Below are 19,616 nucleotides of genomic sequence, written 5' to 3'. Positions count from 1 at the left end.
ACATGGTGAAGCCCTAACGCCTATGACCTCATAATATGACCTTATTGGGAAATACAGGTCTTTATAGAGATGATCAAATTAAAATGAAGTCATTAGGGTGGGCCCTGAACCAATATAACTGGTGTCCTGATAAAAAGGGGACATTTGGACATGCATGGACACGCAGAGGGAAAATGATGTGAAGGAACAGCCGTCTACAGCCAAGGAGAGGGGCCCGGCCCAGATGCGCTCCCTTACGGCCCTCAGGAACCAGCCCTGACCACACACAGATCTCGAACTTCCAGCTTCAACAGCTTGTAAGACACTGAGTTTCTGCCGTTTAGCCACCCAGTCTGTGGCGCTTTGTGAAGGCAGCCCTAGCAAACCAATGCAGTGTTTATTGCAGTAATGGTGAAAAGTCAGAAATGATGTAATATCTATTGATAAGGGAATGGTTTTCAGGGGACACTCACCTTTCTGCCTCTCCTCCAGGTTGCCTTGGTCATTCTGAAGCTACTGGGAAAGTAGGGTTTGACCAGCACACACCTTTCTGTCATTCCAAGATCCTCGAGTCCGTGGGAAAAATTATCAGGGGTTTCATATAAGGAAACAAATGGATCTGAATTTGGAACAAGTAAACCATTTGATTCTGCATTTTCAAGAATAGGGAACAAACTTCATTTGGTAACAATAACAACATTTAAAGTAGATTTCCGTTCCATTTTGTGACCAGTTGAAAGGAAAATAAAGCCATAATGTGATGACACGAGGAAAGGTAATCCCTGTTTACACCAAGAGTCTCTTAATATTTGACAAAGGATCTTCACATTCCTGGACTCACGCAAAGTGGGAGGAAGGCGCTAGAACCAGAATTCGAACGAAGGAGCATCCTGGACCCCCCACAGCCTCAACACGCAGGCGGCTTTCTCACAAGCAGGACTGCCAAGATCACCTTCCATTGTTACCACACACCCTTGGCAGGCTCGTTTTTCCCCCCTGAAAATCAGTCCTGGGATAAAAGAAGACCAACTTTAAAAGAATTTGGGGCCAAGTGACAGGACAGCCTGAGTTAAGCATAGGTTATTTTGAAAAGGGCTATCTTGAGGATAAATATTAGCTCAAGCTCTGGAGGAACTAAGGTGACCTTGATGGGCAGTGGAAGGAATCACTGAGAAACTCCTTTAAAAAAAAATGTATTTGTAAAAAAAGGATGAGACTGTACCATTTGAGACAACATGGATGGACCCAGAGGGTATTATGCTAAGTGAAATAAATCAGACTGAGAAAGACAAACACTATATGATTCCACTCATCAGTAGAATCTAGGAAAAAAAGAAACAAAAATAGACCTATAAATACAGAGAACAAACTGGTGGCTGGAAGAGAGAGGGAGGGAGGGAGGTTGGGGGGACAAAATGGGTGAAGGTGACAGGGAGATATACAGGCTTCCAATCACAGAATGAATAAGTCATGGGAATAAAAGGCACAGCATAAGGAATACAGTCAATGGTACTATAAGTGATGTAATGGGACAGATGGTAGCTACACTTGTGAGCACAGCATCACGTATAAACTTGTCAAATCACTAAGTTGTACACCTGAAACTACAGTAGCATTGTGTGTTAGCTATACTGAAAAAAAAAAAAACTAATGGCTTTACATAATTTTCCTAATGTTATGCATTAAAGCACAAAATAACCCAGGGGCGCCTGGGTGGCTCAATCAGTTAAGCATCATCTGACTCTTGATTTCGGCTCAGGTCATGATCTCATGGCTCCTGGATTTGAGCCCTGCATCGGGGTCTGGGCTGACAGTGCAGAGCCTGCTTGGGATTCTCTCTCTCTCTCTCTCTCTCTCTCTCTCTCTCTGCCCCTCCTCCCCCACCTCCAAATAAATAAACTTAAAATTTTAAAAATGGGGAGAAAAATCAATCCTGGCTACTTTTAGTGATTGGCCTTTAAAACCGGAGTGTAACCAGGACCCCTCAGGCTCTAGGTGACAGCGTAGGAACTGAGTCCAACCTATGGACAAGCAGCAGGAAGAGCCCTGGCTCAGGACCACAGAGCAAGCCCCACCTCTGCACCCAGAAGCCTCGCCTAGTGCCAGGCCCAAGGGGGTCCTCAACAAGTGATGCTTGAGTAGGTGAGTAAACACTTGTTTATAGGTGTGAAGTCCTTATCCTAGGCTTCTCTTGGCCCCGTATCTAGCCAGGCCTGCCATTTTGTTCACTGTTCAGCTAAGTAGTCGTGTGGTTAGTTTGGGAGTCACCTCACCTGGGAGAGTGTAAAGAGGATCAAGGGGCCACCCCTGCCTTCTACAATACCCCATCCTGTTTGGAATGATGGTATGCTTACACATATATACATATACAGAAGTAGAAAATGCAGTGTGCAGATGTGACAGATCCCTTCAACCAAAGGTTTTAAAGTAACCAAGTACCAAGTGAGCAGGCTTGAATGTTCCCTAGGACAGAGATGTTCAAACGAGCAATAGACCAGCAGTTCTCAAACCCTTTGGCCTCAGAACCCCTTTATACTCTTCAATGTTATCAACATTTAAAAAAATAATAAAAATAAATAAAATTAAAAAAAGGGGAGCCTGGGTGGCTCAGTTGGCTGAGTGTCTGACTTTGGCCCGGGTCATGATCTCACAGTTGTGAGTTCAAGCCCCGCGTCGGGCTCTGTATTGACAGCTCTGAGCCTGGAGCCTGCTTTGGATTCTGTATCTCCCTCTTTCTCTGCCCCTCCCCTGCTCGTGCTCTTTCAAATAAACATGTTAAAAAAAATTAAAATAAAACAAAATATACTCTTCAATGTTATTGAAGACCTCAAAGAGTTCTGCTTTTGTCTTTTATAGCTATCTGTATTTACCATAAGAGAAATTAGAAAATTAAAAAAATTTTTTTAATGTTTATCTTATTTTTGAGAGAGAGAGCACAAGCTGGGGAAGGACAGAGAGAGAGGGACACAGAATCTGCAGCAGGCTCCAGTCTATCTAAGCTTTCAGCACAGAGCCCAATGCGGGACTCAAACTTGTGAACCATGAGATCAAGACCTGAGCTGAAGTCGGTTGCTCAACTGACTGAGCCACCCAGGAGCTCCTAAAACAGAAAATTTTAAAACACCAACAAACACACATACACATTCCACTAACCACCAGAGCGATGACATCATCACTTCTCATAGCCTCTGGAAGATTCCACCTTACACTAATGACAGACAAGAACAAAAAAAGGCAAACATCTTAGTATTATCATGAAAATAGTTTTGACCTCACGGCCTTCTTGAAGGAGTCTCAAGATATCCCAGGGGACCCCAGGCCACATTTTGAGAACCACCAGAGGGACTAAGTACTAATAAACGGGTTAGAGCAGGCAGCGCAGTTGGCTCTCTGAAAACATCATGCAAAAGGGTCATCTCTTCCACAGTGCTTAGGGAAGCAAGTCAAAGCCCATGGAGAGGGCAAAGGGTGAGGCCTTTTTTATAAGCCTGTTCCCCCAACAGGTGTGAAAACCATGCACACGTGTTGTCTCAGCCCATCTGGTCAAACCTGATACCACCATTACCAAGCCCAGCCCTAATGGGGTGGAAAGGTGATGGGAAGCAGTTTCATCTTTGAGAGACAGAGAGAAACAGAGCATGAGCAGGGGAGGGTCAGAGAGAGAGGGAGACACAGAATCGGAAGCACGCTCCAGGCTCCGAGCTGTCAGCACAGAGCCTGACACGGAGCTTGAATTCACAAACCGTGAGATCGTGACCTGAGCTGAAGTCGGATGCTCAACCGACTGAGCCACCCAGGCACCCCAACAGTTTCCTTTTTAAAGAAATTCCTTGTGGGGTGCCTGGGTGACTCCATCGGTTAAGCGTCTGACTTCAGCTCAAGTCACAATCTCACGGTTCGTGAGTTCGAGCCCTGCATCAGGCTCTGGGCTGACAGCTCAGAGCCTCAAGTCTGCTTTGGATTCTGTGTGTGTGTCTCTCTCTCTCTGCCCCTCCCCTGCTTGCACACTCTCTCTCCCAAAAATAAGTAAACATCAAAATAAAGAAAGAACATTCCTTCCAAAGTGCACATACCATGTCTACTCAGGTTCCAGCAGCTGGAACTTAGTCATGTGGCCTCAACTGCCAGGGAGGCTGGGAGAGTCTTGCTGGGGGCAGTTAGTTTCGGTGTGGAGAGCAGCTTATCCCAGGCACCAGGGAGAGATCTTCCTCCTCCTTCAGGCATGGCTCCTTCCAGGCAGAGATGTCCACAAGAACAAGTATGAGACAACATGGCTATGCATCCATGTAACTGACGATCACTGACTTGCCACAGAGCAGGGCTTATACATATCCAAATCTTTTCTCTTCCGGACTCCCTCTGAACTCCGCAGACCTCCTGAGTGAAGCTGGGCAGACTAAAGGCTGGCCCTGCCTCTACTTGCTACTTTTACAGTGGCTTCATATCCAGGTGGGGTCAGAGTCCAGTTTCGGGAGTACGGTGTGTACAGGATGCATCTTTGGTGGAGAACCTGATGATGTTCCTGGCACCTTTCACTTTTATGGTCAAAGAGTGGGAGCCATTCTGCAACATCACTCCGTTTCCTGCCTTGTTTTGTGTCGTTCCAGAGGCCTAGCTGGTCTTCACAGTTGCTCCTGAATTTAGGAACTTATTTTTACTCTTACCAACTACTTGATGCCTTTCCTGCCTACAGTACTGCACCCGCCCCCTCTAACCAGCATGAACTACTCTAAAACCACTTAGCAAATGAGAAGGATCAGTGCAGTTCACTACCTTGCCCAAGGTCATGCAGCTCTGAAGTAGAGGAACCCAGCAATTGACCCCTGATCTGACCCCAATGCCCATGCTTTTCATCTTTGTCTTCAATCAAGCAAATAACAAAGAGCTTGATAGTCTGTCAACCTTTCAACTTCCAATATCTTTTTCTCAAAAATCAAAAACCAAAATTAAGAAAAAAGAAAAACTCACAAACAGGACTCAACAGCTATAAATTTGTAAACTCTCTCTCTCTCAGAGACAGCAGGCACACGAGCAGGGGAGAGGTAGAGAGAGAGGGGAGAGAATCCCAGGCAGAAACCATGCTGTCAGCACAGAACCTGACATGGGGCTCAATTCCACAAACAATGAGATCATAACCTGAGCCGAAATCAAGAGTCAGATGCTTCCGAGTGAACCACCCAAATGCCCCTGTAAATTGCTTTGACAGGCAAGAGCTGTGCCTAACATATCTTTCAATGCCCAATGTCCATCTCATTCCAAGACCACCACCTCCTTATAATAATAGCCACTAACATTCAAGCACATCCAGACACTGCTAAGGGCTTGGCATACTTTACTTTGCACTACAACACTATGAGGTAGATGCTCTTACCCCCATGTTACAGACACAAAAACAAGGCACAGAGATCATAGTTGCTAAGTAGACTCAGACCCATGAGATGCAGCTTCAGCATCTGTGCTTTTCAAATACTATGGTTCCATCACCTCATTTTCTAGTTGCAATGCTTTTATATTATGATTTGTACTTTTACAGTAGTAATTTCTTATTTCATAAGTATAACACTTTAGTTTTGGATGCCTGCTATGGCACATAGGAAGGATCTTAAAGGTCTTTTTTTATGACATCCTGTAAATAGGAATTTCCTGAGTCGGGGTATTTAATATTTAACTAAGCAAAATATGTAATAAAGAAGCTATAAAATGTCTCAGAATAGTCTACAAAACCCATCTCTTCTTGACGAGAAGCTGGAGCTCAAGCATCCCTGGGAAGCGAAAGCTTCCTCGCAGGGTCTCACTTCATTACTATTCACATGTGTGACCCAAGTCAGCCTAAGGCTGCCATGGGAACGAGTCTCACTCAAAGAGAGATACTTCTAAAGCTTTACACTAGGACTTTAACACAGAAGACTCCCATTCCTCCAAGTGCTCACGCACATAAAGACTTACTTAGGCGGCCCAGCCTGCCTAGGGAGAGGGGTGGGAAGTGAGCACTAGCTGGAGCCAGCCAGGCTCGCCTCCCAGGGCAGCCAGAAGCCACAGCTGAGTCTCAGAACCAGCACCTGCACATCTCACTGTCACGCAGAAGGCAGCATTTACCACACTCTGGACTGGGGAACGGCGGAGTTCAGAGTTTACTGCAAAGCTTCTCCGAGCCTTTATGAATCGTAATGTGTTTGCAATGTTTCCCGAATGTATTTGACTAGCTCCTTTTTCTCAAAAAGCAATTAACATGTGCTGAGCTAATAGTTTGGGAAGTTGTTGCTGTAAGACACTCATTTATTTTATGTGTTTTGGTTTTGTTTTTAGTGGTTGGAGACTGTGAATGCATTCACACTTAGAGAATAATGCTAAATGTGATCAACTGCCCGCCAAAAAAAAACAACAAATAGTAACCCATGAAATAGGAAAATGCATTCCAAGTTTCAACATTAACAAGGTGTCACAGACCCGTTTTTGTTTTCCAGTGGTGGCCCCTTAGGACTGACATTCCTGGTCCCCACCATGCCTTTGAAGGAGAGGCATACTGTGAGGGCTGCTTCTGGTAGCCCTCAACCCAGTGGGCCAGGCGTTCCTGTATAGGAATGAGAAAATAGTTGAGTACATTCTGAAAAGGAACGGTCATAGTTATCCTCCCGTTTTCAAATTTCATCATGAATCTTTTTATATCTCAGAAGTTTAAGAATGGGTTAGCATTCACTGAAGCCAAGTTCTAGTTTTTTCCATTTGAGAAAGTGGCAGGAAGATCTTTCCCAAAGCCATAAAGGCAATAATTTACATACTTCTCATAATATTTCAAAAAGAAATTAGTCAACCCAAGCTTCCACTGACTTCTTTCCACTATAGAATACACAAATAAATACACATAGGATACCTGAAGAAAAATTAATAGCTTTATTTTTCCTCAATATACATTTAGAAAATAGGTCTAAGAAAAGGTTTCATGAAATAGACCAGACGACTATGTACAAAGTGAAGAGTTCCAAATCAGCAAGTCAAAGCACACAAATGAAGCACTCTTCCCCGAGGGCCATGGCAGCCTAGGACCGTCCCATCAGAGGGGACGCAAGCTCTTGGATGGCTTTTGAGTTCAGCTGAGGAATCGTGCTGATCTTCAGGAGTTTGCTGCTTGCATACTTATTCTTGATGGCCTGCAGAAGTCATCTGTGATTAAGCACGCATCAGGACCCCCTACCTTATACCATGTTCCTAGTCTAATTCACAAGTATTTAAGGGCCAGACCCACAATCTCCAACTAGTGCGATGATGCTGAATCACTGAAGCCAGCTAGAACTCTGAGGTCATAATGTGTTGCACCCGACAATTTCCTTCCATACCTAGCAATGGATAAAGCCCAGCTGGTAGCACAGGTGATGGAGGAATAAATGGTGTCAAGGTCCAAGGAGCAGGCTCTCTCTCCTATGTTGCCAGAGGGTTGGGAGGTAGGTGCTGTGTTTATCATACCTAAGCACCATCACGACAGAACAGGTCTGCCAGGACCGGCAGCAACAACTGGCAATAAAAGCAAGTGGCAACCAGTGCTTAGCGGGTCCCAGACAACAATACCCTAAGGACTGAAAACATGTCACACTTCCATGGTGTGCTAAATCATACAGAAACTACATGCAAGGAAACTACATGCTTGGCACAAATGCCTTGCTCTTTGTCACCACACCTGTGGTGATACTCGGCATCACACAAGCACAGGACAGCACCCAAGCTCCTCTGACTCCTCCTCTCAGGTGGGCCCCACAGAGACAGATACCAGACCCCGAGGAGCCTTTCTGAATGGGCTTCTTGCCCCTCCCTCTTCACCATGATTTGGTCACGGTCCCAAAAGATCCTGGTCAAAGGCTCTGAGTGATACCACCCCAAAACCCGAGTCTTCACGGAGCCCTTGCTGTTCCAGATGACATGGGGAGTGCCTTCCCTGATGCTGAGTGCCCTGCCCAGGATGCTGGGACAAGGTGGGGAGACACACTGAATGGCCATCTGGCTGACTACCTGGGGCCTGGACCTGGTTAGCCTAGCTACTTGGTTTTGAAGAAAGTCTGCTTTTCGGATACGTCAGTATGCTCCATCCCCTGCTGGACTAGAAAAGAGTTCGTGCTAAAATAGACTCTCACATATGCCAATATTACGTTTACATGAAAACGCAAACGCACATACGTACACATACTCTCATTCACAAAACCCATAATCTAATGCTTTCCACGGTTGAGGGAGGAGTACTTACGATGAATTTCGTTAAGTTTTCGTTAACTTTCACGACATTTTTGGCCATGTGCTGCATGACTTCCAATACTTCATTCTCTGTGTATCCAGTGTAATACTGCTGTTTTAAGTTCTGGAACACAATGAAGAGAGAAGGTGCAAGATAAAGCCTCCGCTTCTTTAGAAGAGCACATCTTATACATGCTAACATCACTTATCACTTGCATAAAAGCTATACAATGATATTCCTACTTTCGTAAAATTCAGTAACAGCCCTAAACACTACCATTGTACCAGCAAAGCAGCCAGTAAATGCAAGATGACTCTGGCTCTGAGCAAGACTAAATTAAGACACTGTGCAACTTCAGCTAAATCAAGTGACAAAGTTCCCATAATTATTATTATTTTTAAAAAGGTTGCAGGGGTATGTAGGGTACTCCAAGTAACAAAGCTTTCATGCTTCTATCACCACACCGGGGTGGGGTGGGGGGATGGAAAGTGGGGCAGAGTAAAAATAAAACCCAGCAAAGGAAAGCCCCTTTCAGAGTAATGGCAGAGACCTGGGACAAGCACATCTCACACATACCACCACCACCACCGCCCCCCCTGTCCCAATCAAAGCCCTACTGGACAGCGGCTGGTGGGGAGCTGGACAGAGCTGATACCCATATTGTTAGGGAAAGAGGTTCATTATTAAGAATAAATTAGGCCATGGGCCGCAATCTAATCTACAAAATCCAGAAGAATTAAAGACTGCCCGGGATTCTCTCGTTGGGCACTGTGTAGTTAAGCACTGGAGAACAGAGAGCAGAGAAGCCTCTAGGGGTAGAGGCTTTGCGACCTAGCCTCCTGGAGAACAAAGGTCAAGCAAAAGGACAGTTGTTGATTGACAGTAAGATCTATCATGTGTGAAGATAGGTAACTTAACTTTATTTCAGTTCTGTGATAAAATTCTAAAAGCCAAAGTACATCCGTCTCATATGCACAATCTAATTGGGAAGATAAATCACAATTTAATCTTTTTCTTTCTTACTTTTTTTTTTTTTAAGAGAGAGAGAGGGAGTGCACGTGAGCAGGGGAGAGGGGCAGAGAGAGAGAATCTTAAGCAGGCTCCACTCTCAGCATAGAACCTGACACAGGGCTCAATCCCACAATCCTGGAATCATGACCTGAGCTGAAATCAAGAGTCAGATGCTCAACTAACTGGGCCATCCAGGCACCCCAATCACAATTTAATCTTATTCCTAACATATTTTTTTTTTTATTATTAATTTAAGGTAGGCTCCTTGCCCAATGTGGGGCTTGAACCCACAACTCTGAGATCAAGAGTCTCATGCTGTACCCACCGAGGCTGCCATGTGCCCCAATCCTAAAATAATTTAAAGAAAAAAAGAACAAAGCAAGATTAATTCTGAAATAACACACAACCACCGGCATTTACAAGTCAATTCCCAGAAAACGAGGAGACCTAGTGCTAGTAGGTTCAGAGCCCAAAGAAGACATGTCCCAGAGGAAAGTAATTTAGCTAAAATGAGCCACTGGTACCAGGACCCTGTATCATCCATGTATCAGCAGCCTTGTTGCCTCAAGTTTTTTATTTCAAAAAATTTCAAATTATTTCAGAAAAAATGAGATAATATAATGAACATCTGGACATCTTTTGTGCAGATTCACCTATTAACATTTTGCCACTTTCTCGTTTTCTCTCTCATGGTGTCTGCAGCTAACTCAGTTGCAAATGGTTTAGCAAGAATTGTGTATGTATGTATTCACACACAATTTTTGAACTATGTGACAATGAGTTGCAGACACCATTACACATCACTTCTAAATGCTTCAGAAACATCCCCTAAATAGTATTTTCCTATCTAGACACAAAGCTTTTCACATAAAAAAATCAACATTTCCATAGTATCATCTAGAATACAGTCTATATTCAAATTTCTCCAACTGTTCCAAAAATATCTTTCATAGATTTGTCTTTTTAGATCCAGGTCCAATTAAGGTACATGCAGTATATCTGATCTTTGGGGGTTTTTTTACTTAAAACAACTCCTATTTTCTTGGCTTTAAATGACAACTTGAAGGCCCTAGGCCAGTTACTTTTAGAACGTCCCACATTTAAATCTGAGTGTTTCCTGATGACTGGATTCGTGTCAAACATCTGGGGCATGAATTTCACGGAGATGATAATGCATTACTTCTGATAATGCACCAGAACATAGGTCAAGTCAGGTGCTCCTACCACTGGTGATGCCAAGCTTGATCACCAGGTTAAGGTGGTAATTTGCAGACCCCCTATCATAAAGGTACAGTTTTTCTTCAGCATTATTACATACCTATGAGGTGATATTTTGAGACCATGTGACTCGTCCTCCAAAATTACCTCACCTAATGATATGAGCATCAGTTGATCCTCACTTGAATCAGTTTTTACATTAGGGGTTAAAATTTTATTATTTATTTTAATATGTATTTTGAGAGAGTGTATGTGTGCACGAGCAGGCAAGGGAGGAGAGAGAGATTCCTAAGCAGGCTCCGTGCTGTCAGTGCAGAGCCCGATACAGGGTCTCATCTCAAGAACTGTGGGATCACAACCTGACCCAAAACCAAGGGTCAGAGGCTTCATCAACTGAGCCACCCAGGCGCCCCTAAAATTTGATTTCTAACTCTACCATTCTTTCTGCTTTAAATAGCTGGTATCCTGATTAAAAAATAATAATAATAATAAAGAGCCCCTCTTCCATTCTTTCTTTTGTATCGTTATAAATGCATGGATTTTTAAAAATGTGTTACAATCAGGGCGCCTGGTGGCTCAGTTGGTTAAGTGTCTGACTTCAGCTCAGGTCATATCACAGTTTATGAGTTTGAGCCCTGTTATTAGGCTCTCTGTTGTCAGCACAGAGCCTGCCTCATCCTCCATCTCTCTCTCTCTCAACAAATAAACATTTTTTAAAAATGCGTTACAATCTATTACTGTCACTATTCTTTTTTTTTTTTTTTTTACATTTATTCATTTCTGAGAGACAGAGAGAGACAGAGCACAAGCGGGGGAAGGGCAGAGAGAGAGGGAGACACAGAATCCAAAGCAGGCTCCAGGCTCTGAGCTGTCAGCACAGAGCCCGACGCGGGCCTCGAACTCACAAACTGCAATATCATGACCTGACCCGAAGTCAGATGCTTAACTGACTGAGCCACCCAGGCGCCCCCGTCACTATTCTTTACAATGCTCAGACTTAGCCAGTAAGAGCCCTTTCAAGCCAGTTCCTATGTCCTTTTCACGTGACCCCCACTGATCCTTGAGAATTTGCTTGGTGTCTATTACAAACTGATCTAGTCTCACCTTATACTTTTTCTCCCCCAACCCTGAGAGCAGCTATCTCTCAAAGGTGGCCTAGTTCCTAGCGGGTAATGGTACTTAGTATCCATTATGTGGGCACTAGGTATGATCATTGCTACTGGGTTATCACTGTTTCCGGGCCCTCTCATGATTAATTGACCGATATTTCCAAAATAGATTTAACGTCATAGGGGTTTTCCTTTGTTTTTAATTGTTAATATTATCCCTCTTCTTATTGTGAAAATTTTAGTCCTTAATAACATTGAATGCTTGTTTTACCCTAATATTCCTAAATAGTTTCACAATTATAATAACAGATTACTATTAACAATACATCTCCCAAGTAAACTTTAAGTATGTTACCTCTTTTGGTTCTTTGTTTTATCTAACCAGATAAAGTAATTCTTCCCTCAGTGTTCTATTACCAGTTTGATATATGGTGACATTGTTGTTTCTGTGTAATTCCAGTTAGGGTTTGCATAAACACTCATATTGTTCAGAAGTCAAAAAAGTTACATTATATTGTATACAGCTGATAAAAAATTACAACCACAAGTCTTGCTCCCATCCCCAGCCTTCTACCCTGTTGCCACCCAACCCCACAGGTATCATTTCCATTAGTTTCTGGTCTATTCTTCCTGTATTTTTTTTTTTTTTAATTAGGAAATACCTAAGCACACATACGTACTCTCTCTCTCTTATTCCCCTTCTTTCTTACAACAAATGTGTGGAGGGACAGCCCTGCCATGGTGTCCTGGCAAGCTTGCAGGCAGCCACATAGGGCCAGGCAAAGGCCTGAAGCCCAGCTGATGTGTCTTGGCAGAATGCTTGGTGATCCTCCTGGAATGTGAGGGGAGGGAGGCTGGGAAGAGCGGCTCCCACCCTCCTCCATATCTCCCCTGAGAGGCTATCTTGAGACCGTTTCTTAACACCTGGGCTCTGAGGAGGCTTTTGTTCTGCTGCTCTTGGGGCACAACTACAGATGATAAAACTGCTTAGTACCAGTCTAGAGTTGGCTCCTTCACAAAAGGGTATCCCACGACTCCCACTGCAGTCACCTGGCCCCTTTCGTTTTGGTTCTTGTCCCTTTTGGTGCGTGAGATAAGGACCACAATTGCTGGCAGCTTTGACTACTTGTATAAACCTAAAAGTGGCTCCTTTTTACCTTTACTGGCTCAATCAGTTGGGCCTTGGCCCTGCTTTTGTCTTAGATGCTTGACGCCTTGCTGGTTTCATTTAACCAAAGATCCCAGAAACCTTAGCATACCAGTTGTAGGCAGCCATGCACAGCCTTCACAACTGTATAGTTAGCACCTGGGTGCCATGGTGTGCTTACCTAGTCTACGTCTGAAGCATTCCAAGCAGCTTTCTTTTAGGCTTCTGGATTTTAACAATTGCTTTAACAACACTGTGGTGAAAACGGTAAGACCTTTCATATCCAGAGGGTCTAAATATAACCTAATTTCTTCTTACCCATTTTCCTTGGCCTATAACTTTCTGGGACAGGCAGGATGCAGCCGCTGCCACCTTCGAAGGGTGATAATGCACCATGTCATAGTCAATGAGAGTCAGCTCCATCAGGTATTTGGCTAAAGTATGCTGTTCCACATCGACCTAGGATTGAATAGCCCAGAGAGGAAGAAGCACAGCTATTATCACTGTCTTGCAAAATCACAGGTGAAGGCCTAGGAGCTGAAATCCACTCAATTCACTCGTCCTTCCCAGCAAGTGCCCTATTCCACAGTATATTAAAAACACAGAGCATGAGGTCTTTTAAGAATTGAGGAGATAAAACATTAGGACTTAATGAGAACATGTTTTCTATAAATGTTTAAGTTTTCCTTTAATTGGATCAATGTTTCTAGCATAAGACAACAGGGGGAAAATAAAGTCTCATATGGAATCGGAGGCACTTACCTCCCCAGCTTTTGAGGCCCGCCTTAAGAAGTGCAGTGGCAAAGGTCGACCCAACTCAAATTTCAGTTCTTTCAAAATCAATGTTTCCATTTCTCGGATTTGGGAGCTTGTATAAGCATTGTCTGTGATGTAAACAAAGTCTTCGATATTTGGTGAAAACATCTCTTCATATTTGGAAGCCAAGAGCAGAGCCGTAATCCCAACCAGTTGAAGCTTCTTACGGGAAACCGGTTGAACCTAATTGAAGAAGAAGGTGTCAAAAGTCATGTCCGACCAGAGGACTGGGGCACTGGGGGGAAGAAAGTGAGAGCGAATCACGTCCTGCAGAAGTACACATCATCTCTCCTCATCCCCCTCTTACGAGCACAGGTAACCTGTGTATTAATTGCAGGTACCATCAGGGGCTCCTGGCTGGCTCACTAGGTGGAGCATGTGACTCTTGATTTCAGGGTTGTGGGTTCAAGCCCCACAGTGGGTGTAGAGATTACTGAGTATTCACTCTGTGCCGAGCACAGTGCAAAGATTTCAGTAATCACCTCACTGAATCCTCGCAAAAATCCCAGGAAGTATATGTATTTTTCTCCACATACAAAGAGATGGGCTAAGAAGAGATTCAGACACTAGCCCAAGTTCACTCAACTTCTCAGTACGGAAGAAATAAGCCTGAGAACCAAGCTCCTGGTCTGTGCTCCAGTCTCATCATCCTGGCTTGAACATCTGGGGGAAGTTCCAACATGGCACTCCACACAGTCTGCATCAAGATAAGGTCAAGCCAAAAAGCAGGCTTAAATAATGGATGCCTAGGGATGTGGAAGGGGCTATCTCAAACATTTCCTTAATCATTCATTACCAAAAGTACGCTCATTATTCAACCTGAGGTATCTTCAAAGATGCTTCAGAGTCAGGGAAAATCTCAGTCCAGGGTCTGAGTGTTTCCCTTCATTTTCTTTTTCTTTTAAAGTTTTTTTTGTTGGTTTTTTTTTTTACATTTATTTATTTTTGAGACAGAGAGAGACAGAACATGAGCAGAGGAGGGGCAGAGAGAGAGAGAGGGAGGACACAGAATCCAGAGCAGTCTCCAGGTTCTGAGCTATCAGCCCAGAGCCTGACATGTGGCTCGAACTGAGGGAGCCACGAGATCATGACCTGAGCCAAAGTTGGACCCTCGACCGACTGAGCCACCCAGGCGTCCCTTCTTTTTCTTTTGAACTGGGATTTCGTTTTTCTTGCTTCAACTCTCATTTTTTAAAATCCACCTAAAATCTGACTACTTTCCTACCCCATGAGGAATGTATAATGCAAACCACTGAATCTATGGTTTCGTAGGATTTGGCGGTATCTCAGGGTCATCATTATAATAAACACAATTATTACTGTATTGTTGGGCAGAATTTGTACTTGAGTTATATCATAAATGTCAACTTTAAATACATAAATCCTTATCTGCAGTAGGGCTACTGCCTGATGGATAACACTAGTGCTTTCTATCTGGCATTTCCTCTAACTGGTTAGGGTTTTAGGACACCAGGTGATGTGTCCTATTTTGATGACCACTCCTGCCTCTGAGCTTAATTTCTTACATTCCTCTGCTTTAGACCTCCATAACTCGGTATACTCCCCACACATACTCCCAATCCCCCTTTAAAAAATTCTGCCTCCTCTCCTTTCTACAGCGATTCATGCAACAGCTGGCTGGATACTGCAACATTCTCTAGCTAAATTCCTCATTTTTCAGATGAGGAAACTTAACAACAGAGAGCACCAAATTACAAAATCGATTAAGCAGACCCGGAAAACCAGGATGCAAAGGCACCACAGGCTTGGGCTGACCTTCAGACCTCCTGTTGGTGTGTTTCCTCTGATGAATGACTGGCAATGCAGCGTCTCCCTCCCTGGGGCCCCCAGCATTTCTCCGCAGGCTGACCTGACACAAACGCCCAGCACTGGTCAGCATCACCAGAGGTCTGACACACTTGGCTACTTTCCCTTCTGGCACATGAAGTTCCTGGGTTTCTCACAAAGTGACTTTGGGTCTTTTCTTCAAGGTACCACCCTTTGGTATTGCACAATGCAATTCCAGTGCGCATTGCTACAGTCCCTGAAGCCACACTCACCTGTAAAAATCGATCCATGATGGCGACGCACATGTACAGGGTCTCCTGCAGCAGCCTAAACTTGGAGTGGACTTGCACCAGCCAGTCCACCAGGATGGCGCGCATGCGTCCGTTTATCTCCCTTCCATCTAAGAAGCGTGGATTTATGGATTGCAGAACCTGGTGACGGAACGAAAAGTTTAAAAAGCTGACCTCATTTCCTTCCCAGCTGTGTGGTGAATTCCACATTGCTTGCACGACCAACACCCAGAGGCCCACTCACCTCAAGCTGCCTTAGATACTGGTAGATATCCTTAACGTAGTCGCTGCAGAGCTGAGGGTTCTCCCAGTCCTCATTATCAATATCCTCGATTTTGCAGAGCAAGGCATCAGAGAAAGCTTGGCAGAGGTTCTCTTCCTTCATGGAGATATCCTCCGCTGGGGGAGCAGGACCCTACATGGACAAATTAATGTGCAATAGCCTTAATCATTAATCATAGCCAAATACATGCAGAGGCAACTGGTTTTAAAAGTAGCATATGCATTTTTAAAATATGTGAAAGCCAAAACAAACAAATTTCAGAGTAAGAGGTGACTAACTCAAGATGTAGTAGATGAAGTTTTTAGGGATATACTCCTCTGTTTAAAGTTCTGTAATTTCACTCCAAGTGAAAACCTTAAGTCCTCACCATGGCCTGTGGGCCTGCATGATCTGGCTTTCTCCTCTTCCTCTGCTGACCGCCTCCTATTTCCCTGCCCTTGGTTTGCTTCACTGCAGCCTCCCTCACTACAAGTGGGCTCCCTCTTCACAGAAGCTCTTGTCCCTGCACCCCTGTGGGTAAACTTTTAGTTTAAAAGTTACCTTCTCAATTAGGTATATCCTGACCCCCCCATTTTAAATCACTGTCTGCCACCTATCACCACCCCCACCACATTTCATTCCTCTTACTGTGTTTTTCCCCATAGAACCTATAACCTTCTAACAGATTATGGAGTTTACTAATATATGATGTATATCATTTTCTGTCTATGTCTGCTAGAGTGTAAGCTCTATAAGCTTACATTTATTTAAACTGATTTTGGTCCCTAAGGTATCTCAAACACCTATATCATCCCTGACACATACTAGGTGCTCACTAAATATTTATGCAATGAAAGAAACTTAGACACCTGGGTTAAGAGACTCTTAGAGCTGATAGTTCACCTCAGCTCTAGCCTCTTCTGCGAGTATAAAGATTTCCTCTCGTAAACTAATTTATTCTAAATTGAGAAACTGGCAACTAAAAAGCAGAAAAGCACATTCCAGCCTATGAATAAAATAGGAGGAGGAAGCAAAGACTGAGTAAGCACACACCCAGTATTTTCTTATGCTGACTGGGTGGCTATTAAAGTCACACAAATTAAAAATTTATAAAGTAAGTTAAAAACAAGCATTTGGTAATGAAGTATAAATAAACCATTACTTTTCAAAAGAATAAGAGGTACTTCTCAAAGTAAAACCTAACAGGACTGCTAGACTATAAAGACTGGGTATTAAAGAAATAAAATATAGAAAAAGAAGGATGTATAATAAACAAACCATTTTAATTTATATTAAAGCTCAGTGATTATAGTTTCCAGTCTTAGAGAAGGATAAAACAATAACAGCAGCAGCAGGGAAATATTGATAGCAGTTCAGATCACATCCTTCCCTCAAACACCAAAGTTCTTAAACTGAGGAAGGGTCAGCTGAGCAAGTTATGCAGGTATGCATGCCACTTATTCAAGAATTTAAGAACCTCAAGGGACTAGAATGAATAAGAGCTACTTGGGGTACCAGGGAAAAACCTAGATAAGGTTACCAGAGAAGATGAGACCTCAAGGCAAATGAATAGGCAAAAGGTAGGCAAGTACAAAGTCCCAGAGGAAGCCAAGAAATAAAGGCAAGTCTTGGGAAGTACACGCTGATTTGGAATGGTGGGAGGTAGTGCATGATGTGAGAGAAGATGGGCTGGAAAGGTGAGCAAGAACCTTGCTAAGGAGTTTAGATTTTACCCGAAGGGAAGTGAACCCACTGAAGGAATGGAGCAAGAGTGGCTAGAATCAGAGGCACCTGGCTGGCTCAGTTGGTGGAGCAACAGACTCTTGAAATTGGGGTTGGGGGTTCGAGCCCCCTGTTGGGTGTAGAGATTACTTAAAAATAAAATCCTAAAAAAAAAAAAAAAAAAGGTGTTGGGGTGTTTGGGTGGCTTAGTCAGTTAAGCATCCAACTCTTGATTTTGGTCCAGGTCGTGATCACACAGTTGTGAGATTGAGCCCCGCGTCAGGCCCTGTGTTGGGTATGGAGCCTGCTTAGGATTCTCTCTCTTCTTCTCCCTCTGCCCCTGCCCTGCTCACACATGCAGGCACGCTCTATCAAAAAAAAAAAAAAAAGTAGCTAGAAACAGATGGGCATTTTTTTTTTTTAACGTTTATTTATTTTTGAGACAGAGAGACAGAGCATGAACGGGGGAGGGTCAGAAAGAGGGAGACACAGAATCTGAAACAGGCTCCAGACTCTGAGCTGTCAGCACAGAGCCCGACGTGGGGCTGGAACTCACTGATCTCGAGATCATGACCTGAGCTGAAGTCAGTCACCCAACAGACTGAGCCACCCAGGCACCCCCAGATGGGCATTTTAATAAGCACACATAGCTTGGTTAAGTTCAAGGATATGTTTATGTTTCAAGGACAAGGTTCATCACTCTCTCTCAGGGAAGTGCAGTCAGTACTAGGAGGCTGGTTTAAGGAGGCAGAGATTAAAGTCATGCACTGTGTGTGCTGCCTTAGCAGCCTGAAATGTTTCCCTGTGTCTATTCAGAAGTACACCTGAGTTTAGCCATATCCCAAAGCCACCAGGATGGCTAATTGCTCTGGCCCTTATTTAGAATTTCTTGAAAGCATTCCTTTTGGACTCCAACAAAATTTAATTATAAAATCCTGTGCAGACAGTAGCCTAAGCTCTAGGGGCCAACTATGTAATCCTACGTCCTAAAAAACTAAAAAGCTGGGGCGCCTGGGTGACTCAGTCAGTTGAGCCTCCAACTTCAGCTCAGGTCATGATCTTGCAGTTCATAGCTTTAAGCCCTGTGTCAGGCTCTGTACTGACAGCTGAGAGCCTGGATCCTGCTTCAGATTCTGTGTCTCCCTCTCTCTCTGACTCTCCCCCACTCATTTCTCTCTCTCTCTCAAAAAGAAAAAAAAAAAAAAAAAAAACATAAAAAAAAAGAACTAAAAAACTAAGAAACTAGTTAACTAACCATCACAAACTTTTGAATGACAAAAGTAGTCAGAATAAAAATCTTCAAATTAGATTAATGAATGAGTTCTGTCAGTTGTCAGAGACAACTGAAAAGTCATATCAAAAATAATAAAGATGTGAGATTTTGCTGAACTTGAGAAGCTCCTGTAGTAGATAGTCTGAGTAAAGGCCACTGAAATTCTACTACTACTGAGGTGGGTTTGTTGACAGAATGTATTACTATTAACATGCAAATGTGTAGGTGTTTGCATGAGTTTTGATAAAACAGACTTCCCTTATTTTTTTTTATTTATATATGAAATTTATTGTCAAATTGGTTTCCATAGACTTCCCTTATTTACTAAATTTATGATAAACGATGTCAATTAAGTACAAGAAAGGATTCCCAGAAAAACTGATGCTTCCGATTAGACAGCTCATGATTTGTAGCAGTAAGTGTGTACTTCTACACACAAAGGCACATACAATTGCAGAAAGGCAAAATCAAGTACTGGGAATAGCTTTAGGGAATACACTGAACTGGAATTTGGAGGGTAGGGATAGTAAGAATGAACTTTTTTTCAATGCTTATTTTATATTATTTATTTTTTGATAGAGTGTGAGCACACACATGAGCGGGGGAAGGGCAGAGAGAGAGAGTCCCAAACAGGATCTGCACTGCCAATACAGAGCCCGACCTGGAGCTCCATCTCATGAGCCATGAAATCATGACCTGAGCTGAAATCAAGAGTTGGACACTTAACTGGCACCCCCCAAATGAGCTTTTATTCTATATACCTGATGTATTTCTGTAGTA

General features: G+C 43.4%; 1 protein-coding gene and 1 long non-coding RNA gene across 3 annotated transcripts in view; both read right to left on the bottom strand.

Annotated features, from left to right (window-relative positions):
• Positions 1-490: 490 nt before the first annotated feature.
• Positions 491-4,965, bottom strand: LOC121041781 (uncharacterized). The gene is made up of 3 exons (XR_005795845.1): positions 4,053-4,965; positions 3,133-3,187; positions 491-598 (listed from the first exon to the last, which is right to left on the bottom strand). It is a non-coding gene; the product is annotated as an uncharacterized LOC121041781 (long non-coding RNA).
• Positions 4,966-6,237: 1,272 nt separating this feature from the next.
• The window catches only part of CCNB2 (cyclin B2), a 28,433-nt gene continuing 15,054 nt past the window's right edge, over positions 6,238-19,616 (bottom strand). Inside the window, exons 4-9 of one of the 2 annotated variants that reach the window (XM_040492837.1) lie at positions 15,824-15,994; positions 15,562-15,720; positions 13,448-13,684; positions 13,004-13,144; positions 8,213-8,323; positions 6,238-6,550 (exon numbers count right to left, since the gene is read on the bottom strand). In XM_040492837.1, the coding sequence (XP_040348771.1) occupies positions 6,419-6,550; positions 8,213-8,323; positions 13,004-13,144; positions 13,448-13,684; positions 15,562-15,720; positions 15,824-15,994 (951 nt within the window). In that variant the 3' untranslated portion in view covers positions 6,238-6,418. Of the gene's footprint in view, positions 6,551-6,847; positions 7,128-8,212; positions 8,324-13,003; positions 13,145-13,447; positions 13,685-15,561; positions 15,721-15,823; positions 15,995-19,616 lie in introns of those variants that run through there. The other variant, XM_040492838.1, reaches the window with a different exon arrangement.

This window comes from Herpailurus yagouaroundi, unplaced genomic scaffold, assembly GCF_014898765.1.
Source record: "Herpailurus yagouaroundi ecotype Mexico unplaced genomic scaffold, PumYag 184, whole genome shotgun sequence".
NCBI classification, from domain to species: Eukaryota; Metazoa; Chordata; class Mammalia; order Carnivora; family Felidae; genus Herpailurus; species Herpailurus yagouaroundi.
The sequence above is the reverse complement of the archived record's forward strand: the minus strand, read 5'-3'. Positions and strand labels throughout refer to the sequence as shown.